This window comes from Syngnathoides biaculeatus, chromosome 5 (assembly GCF_019802595.1).
Source record: "Syngnathoides biaculeatus isolate LvHL_M chromosome 5, ASM1980259v1, whole genome shotgun sequence".
Lineage (NCBI taxonomy): Eukaryota > Metazoa > Chordata > Actinopteri > Syngnathiformes > Syngnathidae > Syngnathoides > Syngnathoides biaculeatus.
This window is the reverse complement of record NC_084644.1, coordinates 10,497,011-10,514,107: the sequence shown is the minus strand read 5'-3', so window position 1 is coordinate 10,514,107 and position 17,097 is coordinate 10,497,011. Positions and strand designations below refer to the sequence as shown.

General features: G+C 41.0%; 1 protein-coding gene across 2 annotated transcripts; it reads left to right on the top strand.

The window, feature by feature from the left end:
* Nucleotides 1-927: 927 nt before the first annotated feature.
* nt5c3a (5'-nucleotidase, cytosolic IIIA) lies at nucleotides 928-16,977 on the top strand. 2 transcript variants are annotated; one of them, XM_061820559.1, is made up of 8 exons: nucleotides 928-1,214; nucleotides 10,675-10,773; nucleotides 11,008-11,077; nucleotides 11,152-11,284; nucleotides 12,998-13,087; nucleotides 13,172-13,334; nucleotides 14,250-14,450; nucleotides 15,785-16,977. In XM_061820559.1, the coding sequence occupies exons 1-8, from the start codon at nucleotides 1,077-1,079 to the stop codon at nucleotides 15,884-15,886; spliced, it is 996 nt and encodes a 331-aa protein (XP_061676543.1). In that variant the 5' UTR covers nucleotides 928-1,076; the 3' UTR covers nucleotides 15,887-16,977. The 2 variants fall into 2 exon arrangements, with proteins under 2 accessions (XP_061676543.1, XP_061676544.1); XM_061820560.1 differs by lacking the exon at nucleotides 928-1,214 and adding an exon at nucleotides 9,542-9,576.
* The last annotated feature ends 120 nt before the right edge of the window (nucleotides 16,978-17,097 follow it).

Here is a 17,097-nt window from a genome sequence, read left to right as displayed (position 1 = left end):
CTTTCATTGTTCTTCTGATATTCGCTTGCATCGCTCTGAGGTTAAAGTGACTGCTAATATTAATTTGGTGAGATTAACACTTGTCTACGGAGTACTGGACATAAATTTATGAGGCAATATTAAAATAATTGTGTAGTGTACTGAATGAGGTGGAAAGGTGGTAAAAGCGGTGGCCTCACAGTTCTGAGGACACGGCATCGATCCCAGCCCCACCTGTGTGGAGTTTGCATGTTCTCCCCGTGACTGCGTGGGTTTTCTCCGGGGAGTCCGGTTTCCTCCCACATCCCAAAAACATGCAACATGAATTGGAGACTGTAAATTGCCCCTAGGTGTGATTGTGAGTGTGGCTGTTTGTCTCTGTGTGCCCTGCGATTGGCTGGCAACCCATTCAGGGTGTACCCCGCCTCTTGCCCGTTGACAACTGGGATAGGCTTCAGCACTCTCCGCGACCCTCGTGAGGATAAGTGGTGGAGAAAATGGATGGATGGATGTAGATACTGGACTTGTTCTTTTCTCTGGGTTTCCTCCCACACCCCAAAAAACGTGAGTGGTAGGTTAGAAGACGTGACTATGAATGATCATGGTTGTTTGTTTCTATGTGCCCTGCGTTTGGCTAGTAACCAGTTCAGGGTGTACTCTGCCTCCTGTCCGAAGATAGCTGGGAGAGGCCCCAGCACTCCCCACGACCCTTGTGAGGATAAGCGGCAAAGAAAATGGATGGTGCAAGTTTTATATTTCAAGGGCAGTACATTTAAATTGTACATTTCGGCTATATTTAGCTTACAGACCCAGTATTACATTTCTATGTGATATTTAACTGTTTTTAAACACTGAAGTGTGTTTTGTGAAAACGGAATTTTTACGTGCAATGTAGTTTCGTTGAATTAGTCCTCAAAGTGATACATGTATATAAAATAGACGATCTCGGACTGCATGGGAGCCCCGGAAGTAGCTCGGCATTGCCGCCAGTGACGTCACGTGCCGCCTCGCTCCCTGCGACCGAACGCGGGGGCGGCTCACATAGCACACGAGGACTCTCCTCTCGCCAGCGGTGGCGGAGGTCCAAGCGTGCCGCCATGGACCGGACGGCCGTCGTCAAAGTGGGCGCCGCAGCCAGCGCGAGCGTGTGCGCCCTGTTCGGCGGCGTGGTTCTGGCCCAGTACATCGTCGCAAAGAAGAAACGAGCGGGGAAGAAGACGAGAATCATCGAAATGGTGAGTTCTCAAGCGACATGACAGCTACGTGGTGTGATCAGAGGAAGCGAGCAGAGGAAAATTGTGCACTTTCAAATTAAGAGTTATTTTTTTTTTAATTCTCATCTTATGGAGACGTACCCAGTTATTTTATGATACTTTACAGCATTTGTAAACTCTTTTTAAGTGGTGACAAAAGAAAAATAAGTCAATTGTAAGACACTAGCTCATAAGCGATACACGTTGTCGATTTATTTTGAAGGCACCTCCTGCTGTGGACTTCTGGACAACAGTGACTTTGGTGTTGTTCCACCTATGCGCAGATGACCCAAGAACAGCAACAGCAGTTGTTTTAGAGGTCACCTGCAGATAGATTTTTTTTTTTTTTTTTGGGGGGGGGGGGAGTTGGGGATCCGCATAACCAGACAAAAACACGCATCGAAGTTGACACTAACAGACCGGTAGTTGCTTGTAGCTGCTGCTGTTTTCATTGTCAGTTCCCCTCCATGCTTGTTATGCAAGCCCTAACAGCAAACCAGCCAGACAGGAAAGTGATAGGTGGAAGTGGCTTTTGGAGGTCCCGCCCAATAAATAATTAAATATTTGAAAAAAGATAATTTAAAAGATAAATAATTAAAAAAATGTTTTAAGTGAGCATCATTGGCATGCTCAACAGTATTGTGTTGCATAAAAACACAGTAATAACATTTGTTTTCAATATGGAATATGTGAGCACAAAATATCTGTACCTAATGTATTTTCTTGCTCTTCTTCTGTGGGTTTATTAGTATTACAGTAGTACACAACAGATGAGTGGTTCATGAGCACCACCAACTGATAGTGTCCTTCCACTGCAAGGAAAACAAAGTGACTTGATGGTGGCTGGATGCTGTGAGGTGTGCTGCCATCAGCTAGCAATGGGGGTTTGAGGAGCACTCGTATCTCTAATTTTGCTTGTATCTTGACAAAAAAATTGATGGTGGCAGCTCGTAGCTCGAAAACCTTGGAAGTCAAGGCACTCGTATCACAAGGTACAAACTCGAGTTACGGCTAAAGAAAAAACATTGTTTGTTTTCTGTTGCAGGTCACAAATTAGTAGCATTTCTTGCAGAAGGTGGCAACATGCTCTGGAAATCCCAATTATATGCCAATAAATTAAATAATAATAAAGCATTAGGTCAGTTAGGGAAAAAAGGGGGAAATTTTGTGATATATATTTATTATTTTTTATTTGTTATATTATATTAGGAGGCTGAAGTTCAAACAACAACAAGTAAAAAACATTTTGGGAAAAATAAGGATTTTTCTGGGGAGAAAAAAAAATTCAAGATTACTTTTCAAAGTTAAGAGGAAATAAAATCTTATTTTCAATGGGGAAAAGTGGTAAAATTAATTAAAACTGAAATTTAACATGGAAAAAAGTCAGTTTTGAAAAATGGTTATATAAGGAATATGAATAAAATGTAAAAAGAAATACATATATTACAAGACGAGTTGAAAGTCTAAAAGTAGAAAAAAAAACATCTTTGAAGAAAAAAGGAAGTGTAAAATTTTAAATAAAATTATAAAATTCAACAAAGGAAAAACTTATTTTGGAGAAAAAGCATATTACAAAATGAAGGCTAACATTTTACAATGTAATCATTTTTTTTGTAGAAAAAAACGTGAAATTAATGCTGGAATTCAACGCTTAAAAGTATCTTTTTAGAATAAAATATATTGTAAAATTAAAGTTGAAGTTTAACAAGGAAAAAGTAAAAAAAAAAAAATTTCCCCAAGGGAAAGCGTTTTCCCAAAACTAAAGTTGAAATCTAATAAAGGGGGGGAGTCAAATTTTTTTGCCACTTCCACTCTCCCCCCCCAAAAAAACCCAACCCTAACCATGAAATTAGAGTTAAAATTTAACAAATAAAATACATGAATATAGATTTTTTTTCAACACATAGTCACCTTATTACAAGATTAAAGGAAAAAAAATCATACTTAGTCATTTAAAAGCGATAAAATAACATTATTTAAAAAATCATTACACTTGAACATTAATAATTATCTTAAAATAGAAAAAAATGTCCACTGGGCCGTATTTTGAACCCCTTGCTTGATATTGTGTAGGTCTACCTAATGCTGTGGCCGCAGAGTCACCATTTGGAATTGTGCAGGGCTAACACAACTTTCAATGCTTATGTCACAGTCCTTCATGTAAGAATGTTTACATTGATCGTTCGTAAGTAGCATGCAAGGAAGAAATTGAAAATAGTTACATGTAGCTGCAGGTCCTGCTCACAACTATATATTCAGATATGATTCATGTCAGAAGTATGCACAGCGCCTCCCTGTCACTTAAATGTCGACGTTTGCGGTACATTCCAGTCATCAGTGAGTCATCGGCGTCCCCCTTGCCGGCCTCGGAACTTGTGTGCCTGAGAACAAAAGCGACAAAAACGACAGAAGCGATGCGTGAAAGACAACACAAATTGAGGGCACCAATTCTCTCAATTATGAGTTGGTTTGCTGCAGGGACCGCACAAAAACAAAACAAGAATAATAACATTCCGATATCAGTTCTGTCAGTGGATGGCAAAAATCTCGTTTTCTTTTCACCTGCAGCTCGTTACTGCACCCACACTCGCGGACGAGCTGTTATAATACTAAAGTTAAATCTTGGCAAAATAATCAAATAAAAATAGTTGCACTTTTCAGTGAAAGGTCTCACAATATAAGAAGCAAAAATGTCTTTCTTTTTTTTTGCCAAGGAGATCAGGAGACGGATTCAAACTTTTGGGAAAAAAAATCATTATTTAATTATTCATTTATTCATTAATCATTCAAGAAAGGATGTTATCATATCAAGATCTCATTTAAGTCTTTTTTGTTGGGTGGGGTGTGGCAAAAGGCATTTGGCTCCTCCTCTGTCCCCCATGATGCCAAAAGGTAAATGAACATAATTTTTATTCTTCCATCCGGCGTAAAACTGTGCCAAACAAATATGCGTTCATCTAAGATGACACACTGTGGCGACCCCTAACGGGACAAGACGAAAGGAAAAGAAGAAGACATTATGTACTTTGAATGCTTATTTTTGGCGGGGAGTCAAGGGCTTGGAACGGATTAGGCTATTTATATGTAAAATGCGTTTCTTCTTACACAAAATTCACGTTACGAAAAAACTTCTGCAACCGATTAATTTCGAAAGTAAAGGTACTACTGTACATGCATTTGTAGTCATTTTGTAAATACAGAAGCCTTGTGATCATTTTCAAACATTTCCTCTCGTGGTAAAGACTCTTGGGCCCAGCAGGGGGCGCTAGTGGCAGAGAGGTGTTTGCAAAATTTTTAAATGTAATATTCCATCCATATCGCCTGTCAAGCACACACTTGTTGCACCCCTCCCCCCCTATCAGTGGCAACAGATGGCGGTCGCCCGTGGCAACTGGAACGGCTTCCCCTATGGGAGGGCACGGTGCAACGTTCGCCTTTCCACTGTAGATACTGTATATGACACTATGCATGCATTTTTCACCTCGTTTTCATGGAAACACGTTAGCTGTGTTGGAAATCATTCACTCATTTCCTTATCACTATATAAGGATTTCTATATCTTAGACCTAGATAGTTAAAAAGTAAAAAGTCCACAGAAAAACCCTGTTTAGTGATTTAGGAAGCAGGGAATGAATGATAGATTCTGAATGCCGCCACTGTATTCATAATCAATCACTAATTCCCTAATTCCTGAAAATGCCATAGGGATTTGTATATCTTGGACCTGGATATCGTAACTTCCGGCCTACAGAGCGCACTGGATTATAAACCTCACTCAGTAGATTTGTAAAGGAAATACCATTTGGTACATACATAAGCCGCAAGTTCCCACATTGAAACCCACATGGAAAGACGAGATATTTACAAAGAAAGACGGTACACAGAAAGAGTTTTCAAAGTTTTAGTACCTTAGATTATCTTAACATAGCAATAACACGGTAGCAAGAACATGCCTGGTTAAAAAAAAAAATGAAAATAAACAGCTGAGGCAGCTACACAGTAGCAACACGGTAGCACAGCACTAACAGAATAAAAAAAAAACATACGTAAATCACTGCTTATAAGACGGAAATTACGGTAAGTCTGTTTAAAAAAAAAAAAAAAACTATTGTAAAGTGTTGGCTTAGCTTCCATCCATTCCTTTTCTGAGCCGCTTATCCTCACAATGTTCCTCGTAGTGTTGGAGCCAATCCCAGCTGTCATTGGGCAGGCGGCAGGGTACACCCTGAACTAGTTGCCAGCCAATCGCAGGGCACACAGACACAGACAACAGTCGCATTCACAATCACACCAAGGGGCAATTTAGAGTGTCCAATTAATCAATTTTTTGGAATGTTGGAGAAAACCGGAGTGGCCGGTGAAAACCCATGCAGGCACGGGGAGAACATACAAACTCCACACAAGCAGGGCCTGGATTGAACCCAGGTCCTCAGAACTGTGAGGCCAACACTTTACAGGTGCACCACCGTGCCGCCTATTTATTTTCAGTGTGGCTATAATACTACTTGGTTCTTTCACATCCTTCTCAATTCCCACACTTCCTGTGCATCACCAAAATAACAGCACGGCTGCACAAATGGACATTTGAGAGTTCACTCGTTTGAAACTTGTACCGTTCCGATTTGTGTGAGCTCTCCAATACTTGTCACTTTTGTCCATTCTCCAGTGTTTGTGGGTCAGACGTCTTTTCAACGAGAGCGCGTGATTGCCCACTCGTGTGCAAGTTAGTGTGATAACGTTTATGTTCATGTTGAACTTGAAGCCCCTCGTGACTGCCACACTTAGATAAGCGAGAAAGAAAAGATTTTTGATGTATTAAAATTTACTTATTCAACCATTGCAAGGAGGAGTACATGAGTACACACTGTCATCATTATTGTAAACAGCCACTGATGCATAAAATCTGGCTGATGCAATGTGGTTTATGTATGTTGTTATGTTGCAACTGGAGAGCTTTGACCTACTTTTTCGTTTCACCGAGGGGGACTTGTTCAACCTATGTGAGTCCTTCTTCTCGGGTTGCACTCGCATCCTTGTCACGCCAGTGAGGTCGTCCGACTCTCAGCAGAACTCGACCCGGTTCCCTCTGTCATGTTTTTTTCTTTTTTTTTAAGCAGCAGCAGCAGCAGCAGTAGTAGTAATAGTCTTGTTCTTTGCAATTTGTAAATGCAAACACTTTTGTATTTGTTTAAACACTCACACTTATTAAAAGATACTTTTTTAAAAAATGTAAATATATCTGACTTGGGGGTACATGGAGCGGCTGGTGAAGCGTTGGCCTCACAGTTCTGAGGTCACGGGTTCAATCCCAGACCCGCCTGTGTTGAGTTTGCATGTTCTCCCCGTGCCGGCGTGGGTTTCCTCCGGGCACTCTGGTTTCCTCCCACATCCCAAAAACATGCAACATTAGTTGGACCCTCTAAATTGCCCCTAGGTGTGATTGTGAATGTGGCTGTTTGTCTCCATGTGCCCTGTGATTGGCTGGCAACCAGTCCAGGGTGTACCCCGTCTCCCACCCGTTGACAGCTGGGATAGGCACGACCCTCGTGAGGATAAGCAGAAAAGAAAATGGATGGATGGATATATTTGAGTTTAAAAAAAACCCCAATGCATTCATGTGCCTTTAAGAGTAATTACACCTTAGTTTTCATGTTTAATCAATTCCAAAAAGAGTCACCAAGACCCCCAAAAAAACAAAGCAATATGTCCCATAGCAAATTGCAATAAAACTAAATCTCTTGAATTCATTCCCGCCAGACAAAAATATGAACAAAAATAGATTTTATGACTCAATGATCATGACACGTTATTTTACCTTTATTTGGCGATTATGTACACACGAAAGCCAATGCAAGTTATGGTCATTATGAGCTTCTTAAAGTCTCTCTTTGTTAAAAGTTTATACTGCAGGTAAACAGTGCATTACGTAGTACAAGCAATTGACCCCTCCGTACAGGGCACTTAACCACGCCTCTTGAAGTTACGTCACCCCACGTGTGCTAACCTCAGACAAACAATTACCAAAAATGGCGGCACAGGAAGAAAAGACTAGAGCGAAATTGTCCAATTTACCAGCTGATTTCTCACTCGCATTCTTAGCGAATAGTGAAATATCGTTGAAAAGCAGACAGCAGGGCTTCAAATATTTTAGCGAGGGGTATTTCCATGGTATTTACATGCATATCGACGGAGAAACCATTGATATTAGCGCGAGATCTTTCCGGAGTCAGAGAGACCGAGAAGCCGCATAATATAATATATCATAACCCAAAGACGAATTCGTCATTGACAGTTTCTTATTTCCGTGTTACCTATCATACTTGTGTGCAGAATCTGTATGTGTATCTGTGTAGCCGTTTGTGAACCGCCGTATGAAGGAAAAGAAGGCGAGGCTTGATTTACGAGTTGTTTCTCTCGATTTCTTTGTGTAACGTCACGCGCTCCCCTCAATAATTATTCTTGAATTAGTGCCGAACCTACGCAAGTCCCGACCGAGTACGACAATCACTACTTTAGTGTCCTCAAACATTCTTCGTTCAGTCTTGGTGTCTCGGTGCACGTCGAAGGCTTTTAGGGCTCGTTAGTCCGGTTTAGCTTAGCTCGGTAGCCGCCGAACAGATACACGTTTGTGCAGTCAGCTCATCGCAAAATATCGCTCACCACAGATCAAGTGTGTCAATCATTCACACGTAGCTATGTTATGCAAGCGAAAAACTGCTAATTCATTTATATGAGACATGTATTGAAAATCAAATATAGGGCATACCTTCGTGCAAACAAAGTCCGGTTTAGCTTAGCTCGGTAGCCGCCGAACAGAGACACGTTTGTGCAGTCAGATCATCGTAAAATATCGCTCAACACAGATCAAGTGTGTCAATCATTCACACATAGCTATGTTATGCAAGCGAAGAACTGCTAATTCATTTATATGAGACATGTATTGATAATCAAATATAGGGCTTACCTTCGTGCAAACATATCTGTTCCGGTTGATTTTAGATGGATTCAGTTGATCATACAATCTTCCACAAAGTTTGATCCATCGAAGACATTTTTCGTACTGAGTCTTCGGTTTTGGAGAGGGTACGAATCGAACTCCACCAACTAGCCTTTCAGGATACCTGTCGTCACTATTACAAAGTCCGTGACTACACCTCTTAACCATATCTATTGTTAAAGAACCCAAATACGCGATAAAACGCTAACAAAAGCTATACTGGACCATGCAACGTTGTCTGAGGGAACGGCGGACCCCAAAAAGGGGCGTGGTTTATGCAGATCTCTGGCCTCTGATTGGTCAGCGACGCAGATGACGCAATTTCTACAGAGGGGTCAATTGAAAAAAGGTTTGGTTCTACGTGCAGTACACGGTCTTTTAATAAGAACTTTCCTTTCTGTACTTTGCTTTTAAATGTGCCAGTCTCAGATTGTGTTAGTATGATAACCTTGCGTAAAAGTGTTCTGGTATCACAGTATTGCAATTAGAGTTTTAAAATGTGTAGTTATAAAATTAAATTCAGTTAAATTGAACCACTTTTTCCCCCATTGAATCAATGTTTTTCACAAACTACAAAATATTTGGTACATTAATAAACATGTTCCATGTTAAATTAAGATGAAGCAAACATTCAAGAGTGAAAAAAAAAAAGTTCACAAAAAATGATCGAAACATGCATTGCATTCTTTCACCTAATGCAAGAAACCATCCATCATCTCAAACACTGGGAAAATTCTTTGACCGCGCTTGTTTTCCTTTGTGAGGTATTTACGACATTTTAATCAATGACAGCGGAATAGATTAACTGTATGCAGTGTATGCCTGTTTTTTCTACACTTAATGCAAAAAAAACTGTTTCTTGGCCCTGTCAAGTCAATGCATCAGCACAATGCGTGCATGTTTTTGTGTGTACGCATGTGCGTCTATAATTAAACCCAACACAATTAACCTTAACCCCGGGTGGTCTTTCGTGGCTGTGCAAGTTATTTATCGCTGCAATGTGTGGCTTGTGTGTGTATATTTTTAGTGTGTCTGTGTGTGTCCAAAATGTGTGTTCAGCAGATGTTCTCATTGAGTGTAAAGTCAAAGGTAACATGACAACAAGAGCAGATTCCGAACTTCTCTCCTTCACTGATCTCCATTTATCTTCCCCAGTGTGTGTGCACGCGTACAAGTGTGTGTGTGTGTGTGTGTGTGTCTGTGTGTGTATTGACATGAATCAGCTGGTACGCTTGTGCATGAGGGAGGCGTCTGAAGCTCCGCCCCTCCCCCCCTCTACCATTATATAAAGAATCTTTGGTCGTACATTCTTTTCTCCACTCTTGTTTTCCACAGACTACAGCCACGGTAAGTGAGTGCGTGTGTGTGTTTGCGTAAGCGTTTGTGTAATTTTGCACCCTTACTTGCTGCATTCTCAGTCTTTGTCATGTTATTTTATTCCTATTACTGCAACTTAATCAGCTTTTTGTGAGCTTCAACATGCTTAACAAAGATCCACACTTTGAGAACATGAAAACGTTTTTGTTGCATTTTGACTGCCCAGCACCATTTTTTTTTTTTCTTACACGTAAAACAATTGATGTGTTCCAGACACCCGTTTTGTATGTGTATGTGAGACATAGTTTGTCTGGTAGGACATGCAAGAAAAAGTTTCTAAGACCCACATCGGAAAGTGAACGGGAAGTTAAACATTTTGGTTTGAAACTTTAAGGGGAACTGGATGAGGTAGAAACTCAGCATATATTAGAATCAGAATCAGCTTTAATGGCCAAGTTTGTAAAACGCACAAAGAATTTGTCTCCGACAGTCAGTGCTGCCCTGGTATGACAATCAAATTGCTTGAGTTAATAAAAACAATCGCCAATTTAATATGCTCCCAGTGACTAAACTGGTACAGACCCTTCACTAATGCTAGCCGTAAAGACTTCACAGAAGCAAACGACTTCAACGAGTTAAATCAGTTTACCAAAATCTTTTATCATTGAGTCATGAGAGATGTATGAAATAAAAAGATTAAAGTGTGCACTGGGCAGAAGTGAATCGGCACGCAAACTTGTCTTTGTAGCTGACCAGTTCCTTCTGCACCAAAGCATTACAGATACCCAATTATTCAAAACAAGAAGGAATGAATAGTTTTGTTCCAAATCTATTTTCCCCACTTGAAATTGGTTGATATTGTGCAGAAATAACAGACGACATAGGGAATTACCACTGTATTGATTGTGGACAAAAATGTATCATATTTGGACATACAGGTTTAGGTCAAGGCATGCAGAATTTGCCCCCCAACATACCACTTCATCATGCTCTTCCTCATCTTCTTCTTTATCTCCACATACTGGCCACAAAGACGAAACGGGTTCAGATGTGCCACACGCATGAGTCGAAACACTTGAAATCACATCATGCCAACTCCCGTCACGTCATCTTCTGTCCCGCTTTCAGATGCCTCAGTTCGAGAAGAAGACGGTGCAGATGAGGGACCCCGAGAGGGTGGAGCAGATCATCTGCAGCCTCATCAAGGGAGGAGCCTCCAAGCTTCAGGTGGGTTCAAGTCTGACACCCGCTGGTGACAGTATGTAAGTGAAGCGTGAGCTATATGCAGAAACGGAGTTAACACACGGCACAACACAGTACAATCGCTTAGGATTAACTTTAGGGGCATCTAATAATCAGATTTTTGATGACTTTGCTTGAAAGGGAGGAGTCTGGTTCGAAATCGCCCCGATTATGTGTACCCTGTTCCAGAAATTCATTTGTTCTTTTGTTGCTCCCCAGATCATCACTGACTTTGACATGACACTAAGCAAGTTTGCCATCAATGGCAAACGCTGTCCAACTTGCCACAGTGAGTCGAAGCCATAATACAGTATCCAAATGACAGCCTTAGCGTTTTTTCACACTGTGCGTTTCGGTTTCCAGACATTATCGACAACTGCAGCCTTGTGACGGACGAGTGTCGCCAGAAGCTGCTGCAGCTCAAGAACAAATACTACCCCATCGAGATTGACCCTAACCTTACTATGGAGGAGAAGTACCCCTTTATGGTGGAGTGGTGAGACGCTTTGGACACGACAACCCAGCCTGGATTCACATCACATGCTTCAAGTCACACATTCCCCATTTAATGCTGGTATCTGATATTTTTTTTTGCGCTTGGCTGGCGACCAGTTCAGGGAGTTCCCTGCCTCTCGCCCCAAGACAGCTGGGATAGGCTCCAGTATGCCCGCGACCCTTGTGAGGATAAGCGGTACGAAATATGGATTGATGGTTCTCATGTATATTTTTTTATTTTCATGTACATTTCAAACTATATATACCATATGGCTGCATACACCTTGATGCAACAACTCCCATTCCTAAAAGCCAGATTGCACGTAAATAATCACACAACCGTCAATGTAGAAGTAGAATGTTATAACACAAATATTAAACTTTTCACACTGTTTATTTGACTGACTTGATTGGCCGACTCCACCCATTGATTTAAATGGGGTGAACATACATATTGCTACGACACGTAACTCTTCCTAGGAGTTAAATTGATTTGTTAACTTGTTGATGAATTGACTTCCTTCCTCCGCATCGACTTTTGAAGTTTCAAGTCGAGTAATCCCTGAACACATTTTCCTATTCATTTAGGAGATTTTGGGGCGGTTCGACAAAAACGAGGTCGAATTTTTTGGGCTCCATCTAAAATTAGGCATGAGCAGCACTGTTCAACACCAAAAAAGTGAAGTAAGGTTGTGGCAGCATCATGCCGTTGCCAATATTTTTTACAGTCTGCTGGAACTTGTGCCTTAGTCCAGGTTGAGGGAATTGTTGACAGTTCAAAATAGCATTCAGTGTGAGTTCAAAACCTTCAGACGTCTGCTAAAAAGCAAAGAAAATATCTGGAAAAGTCTACTACAACACCTGAACTTTATTTGGATCCAGTCAGAATAGGGATGTGTACACATTTTATATCCACTGTAGTCATTCAACCCCCATTTTCATAACAGATGGACAAACCTCTTATGTTACATATAAATGAATAATTAAAAAATAAAGTCTATACACCTCTGATGTACTACGTGTACCTCACACTGCATCATAGTCTATTTACTTTTACTATACCATATTTGCTCATTTCATTTCTATAAACCTCCATTGTAGCATATTCAATTTGATGTTCTAATATACCATATTTACATCATATTTAATTTAATGTCTATATGCCTCTAATGCAGCAGATTTACAGTAATTTTTTGTATGTACCTTATAGGTACCTTTTAATATACTCAATTTCCTTCTTCATCCGGCGTAAAAATTGTGCCAAACATATGTGCGTTCATCTGAGATGACACGCTGTGGTGACCCCGAAAGGGACAAGCTGAAAGAAACTTACTTACATCATATGGTATGATATGATATGACGGCACGGTGAATGAACTGTAAAGGGTTGGCCTCACAGTTCTGAGGTCCCGTGTTCAATCTCGGCACCGCCTGTGTGGAGTTTGCATGTTCTCCCTGTGCCTGCGTGGGGTTTCTCTAGACACTCCCACAGCCCAAAAACATGCAACATTAATTGGATACTCTAAATTGCCCCTAGGTGTGATTTTGAGTGCGGCTGTTTGTGCCCAGCGATTGGCTGGCAACCAGTTCAGGGTTGCCTCCTGCCCGTTGACAGCTGGGATAGGCTCCAGCACTCCCCCACGACCCTTGTGAGGATAAGCGGCTTAGAAAATGGATGGATGGGTGTAATATGAATTTCTTTGTGCGTGTTTAGGTATTTCAAGTCTCACACACTTCTGGTGGAACAGAGGATAGAGAAAGACAAACTGCCACAGGTGGTGCGAGAGTCCGAAGCCGCACTCAGGTACCAAGGAACCCCACACCACAAAACAAAAAAAAGACTCAAATACTTTTTTCCCTCACAACATGATTTTTGTATTTTTGTCAGGGAGGGTTTCGAGCAGTTCTTCGACCGCCTGCACCAGCATGACGTGCCCGTCTTCATCTTCTCCGCCGGCCTGGGGGACGTGCTGGAGGAGCTGATCCGGCAGGCGGGTGTCTACCACCCCAACGTCAAGGTGGTGTCCAACTTCATGGACTTTGACGACAATGTGAGTTTATGAAAGTGACCCTGTTTATGGATTAGGTTATATTTCAGACCCTCTCGCAGTCAGTGAATATCTGCAAACAGTAGACCCATGATATTCGCTGGGCATAGACCCCAAATTGCTAAAAATCTCAGGATAATTGATGACCATTATATTTATTGGCGGAAAGAAATGTTCAATTTTTTAAGTCTTGAATAAGTGGAACTAAACCACCAGTGAGTGTTTTGTGGGTTTTGCTCCCCCCCCAAAAAATAAAAAAAAGAAAAGAAAAAGGTCCTGGTTTTCTTAAAAGACGTTCCGCCTCTCTTTTGACCAGGCTTCATCAGTTCATGCAATAAGGACAAGACAGAACTAGCTTGATTTAGGTTTATATGGAACACCGCCCGCACTTTCAATGTAAAGAAAATTCCCCAACAATCTTGCTCATTTAATCGTGCAGCCAAAATGAAGATCACGATTGAAATTACATTAATCGTGCAGCCCTAAGACAAAACAATGTATTTACTGTTGTAAACTAGACTTATCTATTACTTGTGTTTTAAAAACTATATGAGATATATGTTCACACGCTTTCAACCCTGCGGTTTATGCGGTGATGCGGCTAATTTGTGCATTTTTTTCTCACGGCCGCAAGCGAAAAAGCTAAGAGTGAGACCGGTGGAATATATGTGCCGAGGAAGTGACTTTTACCGGTCCTCGCTCTGTGTACCGTCTTCCTTTGTAAATATCTCCTGTTTCAATGTGGGCGTATGTATGTACCAAAAGGTATTTACAAATGTACTGGGTGAGCCTTATAACCAGGTGCGCTCTGTAGGCCGGGAATAACGGTAAAGAGCATCCCACAATATTGAGGGGGGACAAAAAAAAAATCGCATTTGATAATGTTTCAAAATCCTTCAGCCCTCGTTGTTTTTGCAGGGCGTCCTGCGGGGCTTCAAAGGCGAGCTGATCCACGTTTACAACAAGCACGACGGTGCCCTGCGCAATACTGACTACTTCAAGCAGTTGAAGGAGAACTGCAACATCATCCTGATGGGAGACTCGCTGGGCGACCTCAGCATGGCCGACGGCGTGCCCAACGTGGAGAACATCCTCAAGGTCGGCTTCCTCAATGACAAGGTACGTCCCAATATCACATCGGTCTCTGTCATGGTACAGCTTCCATATTTCATCAGCTATTGAAACTATCCTTGTTTGACGTCCAACTGTGTCCCATTGGGCATTTAGTAATGACTTTGAATGTGATGTAAATCTGGTAGAGTGGTCATCTCCAAACACGAATAAGAGAGTAAACAACTAATAATAAAAATGTGTCCAAAATACAGTAGTATATGTGGACACGTCATTATTACAATATGTAATTATTATGAGAAGTGCATCTTTGTTTCACATTCAAGTGGATGCTGAATATTGTACATTTGTTCCACTCAAATCTGTTTTAATTGTACTTTTTCAAATATTTTTCTTTATGTATTTGAATGCTTTTAATCATGTGATACGCACCGAATTACCTTGTGTATGAAATCTGCTATACAAATACATTTGCTTTGCCTTATTTTTTGTTTAACTAGCCCAGGGGTCGGGAACTTTTTAGGCTGAGAGAGCCATAAATGCCAAAATGTAATTTCAAAAGAGCCATGCAATATTTTGAAAACTAAATACAGGTGTATTTGAGCATTTATGTAGAACCAAGACTTTTAGAGTACACTAAGTCTCTGAATTCTTTTAAATAACATTGTTATGATATTGCTAAGCAATGAGGACAAAAGCACTTCTTACCATTAATTAATTAATTAATTAAAATAATTAATTCTGGTGCTGGCTGGTTTTGCTGATGGCTTTATAGTCTTTCGTACGTCGTTAGATTAAGCTTCATGCAACCGTCCATCCGTTAATCGTGAACGTAATTCAGTTTGTTTGCCATCATGGTGAACAGTTCTTGCCAACAATAGCACGTCTTTTAATTGTTTGATTATCTTGTCTTTATGTGAAAAATTGTCAACAACGTTAATTGGCAACATCAAGCACGAATGCTTTGGCATACTCCTCCATCTGTAAATAGCTGTCCAGTCTTGCCGAAAAACTGTAGAACTCCCCATCTTTTTTTTCTTTGAGCGATTGTTGGCACAATTAGTTGTTGCTACATAATCTCCGTTGGACCCATCTGCACTTGTGCACATCGACTGCTATGGTGAACTATGGCAACCCTACCAGGACAAACTGTCTACGCTCATTTGCGTTGCCTACATGACAAAAATGACATTGTACGGTATGTAGTGATGAGGGGTCTGCGAGCCATATGCAACATCAAAAGAGCCAGATATGGCTTGCGAGCCATAGGTTTCCCACCCCTGACCTAGCCATTGGGATTTTTAAGCTGATTTTGTTCCACTACATGGCGCGTTATCTCGGTTATCATATTGTTGATAATGTCTAACCTTGTCACTCTACAGGTGGAGGAGCGTTTGGAAAAATATTTGGACTCTTATGACATCGTCCTAGTGAAGGACGAGACCCTGGAAGTGCCCAACGCCATCCTCCAGAAGGTCCTATAACTTTGTACTCATACCACTACCACCATTGGACCCCCCCCCCGCTCCCCTCGACACCTGCTTCAAATCCTTTGTACATGTCCTTAACAGTCACTTTCAAACGTGCACGCCACAGCAGCAGTTTCAACTTGACTTTGTTTTTGTGTCAAACTCTCACTCCATCTTGTTGACACCAGCATCCCACTGCAGTACGGAGGACCCCCGCTTATTTGCAGTTCCCAAATTCACTTTGTTGCTGAATTTTTGGGGCACGTGACCCATCTTATGTTATTCACGTAAACCTCTGCTTTTTTCTGACTTTTTTTTTTCTTTATGGAAGCAATAACGGAGTGTCAATTATTCGGAGATTCTCGCTATTCTTGGAGGGCTCGGTCATTATCCCCTGCAATTAGCAGGGGTACAGTCAACTCCATTTATAGCAGGAGATACATTCCACACCAACCCACAACAGGTGAAAAGCTGATAACGGTAATTAGTTTTGATATTACAGTGATTATAAACCTTCAAACAACTTCTTTCAACTTTAAGACACAAGCAGTGGTTTGGTAAGCCAGGGGTCGTGAGTTCGTATCTCACTGGGGCCTCCATTCCCCCTGTGGGGTTGCATCAGGAAGGGCATTCGGCGTAAAAAGTGCGCCAAACAATTATGAGCGTTTCATCTGAGATGACACGCTGTGGGGACCCCTAACGTGACAAGCCGAAAGACACTAGTGTGCTTGTTTCAGCTATTTATTGCTCCAAGTTGAAGTTCACTCTAAAACTTGACACATAAAACAAATTAATTAAACTTAGTCGAATACCAAAATTTTCAATCACACGGTATAATTTCGCCCAATAAAAGGTTGCTTTCTTAATGCTAACTTATAATGTGAAAAGCCATAGATGGGATAACAAAAATTGGCATAGATGTTATGGTAATCACACCAATTAAAACACATGGAGTATTGTCACTGGATTTAATTGATTGACAGCACTGTTCTGTCTGGTTGATCCAATTACGATTGATTCAATACCCTGAGAATGAAATGACCCGGACGAATCTGAATATTTACAATGAACTGCAATATAGCGGGGTTCCATTTTTTTTTTTTTTTTTTAAAACAATGTGGACGCCTTTGTGTACGATGAAACATACCTGCACCGGACCAGGAATTGTGATTCAGGAAACAAGAGGACCTTTTGAAAATCAATATCATAGTAATAAAATTGGTTCA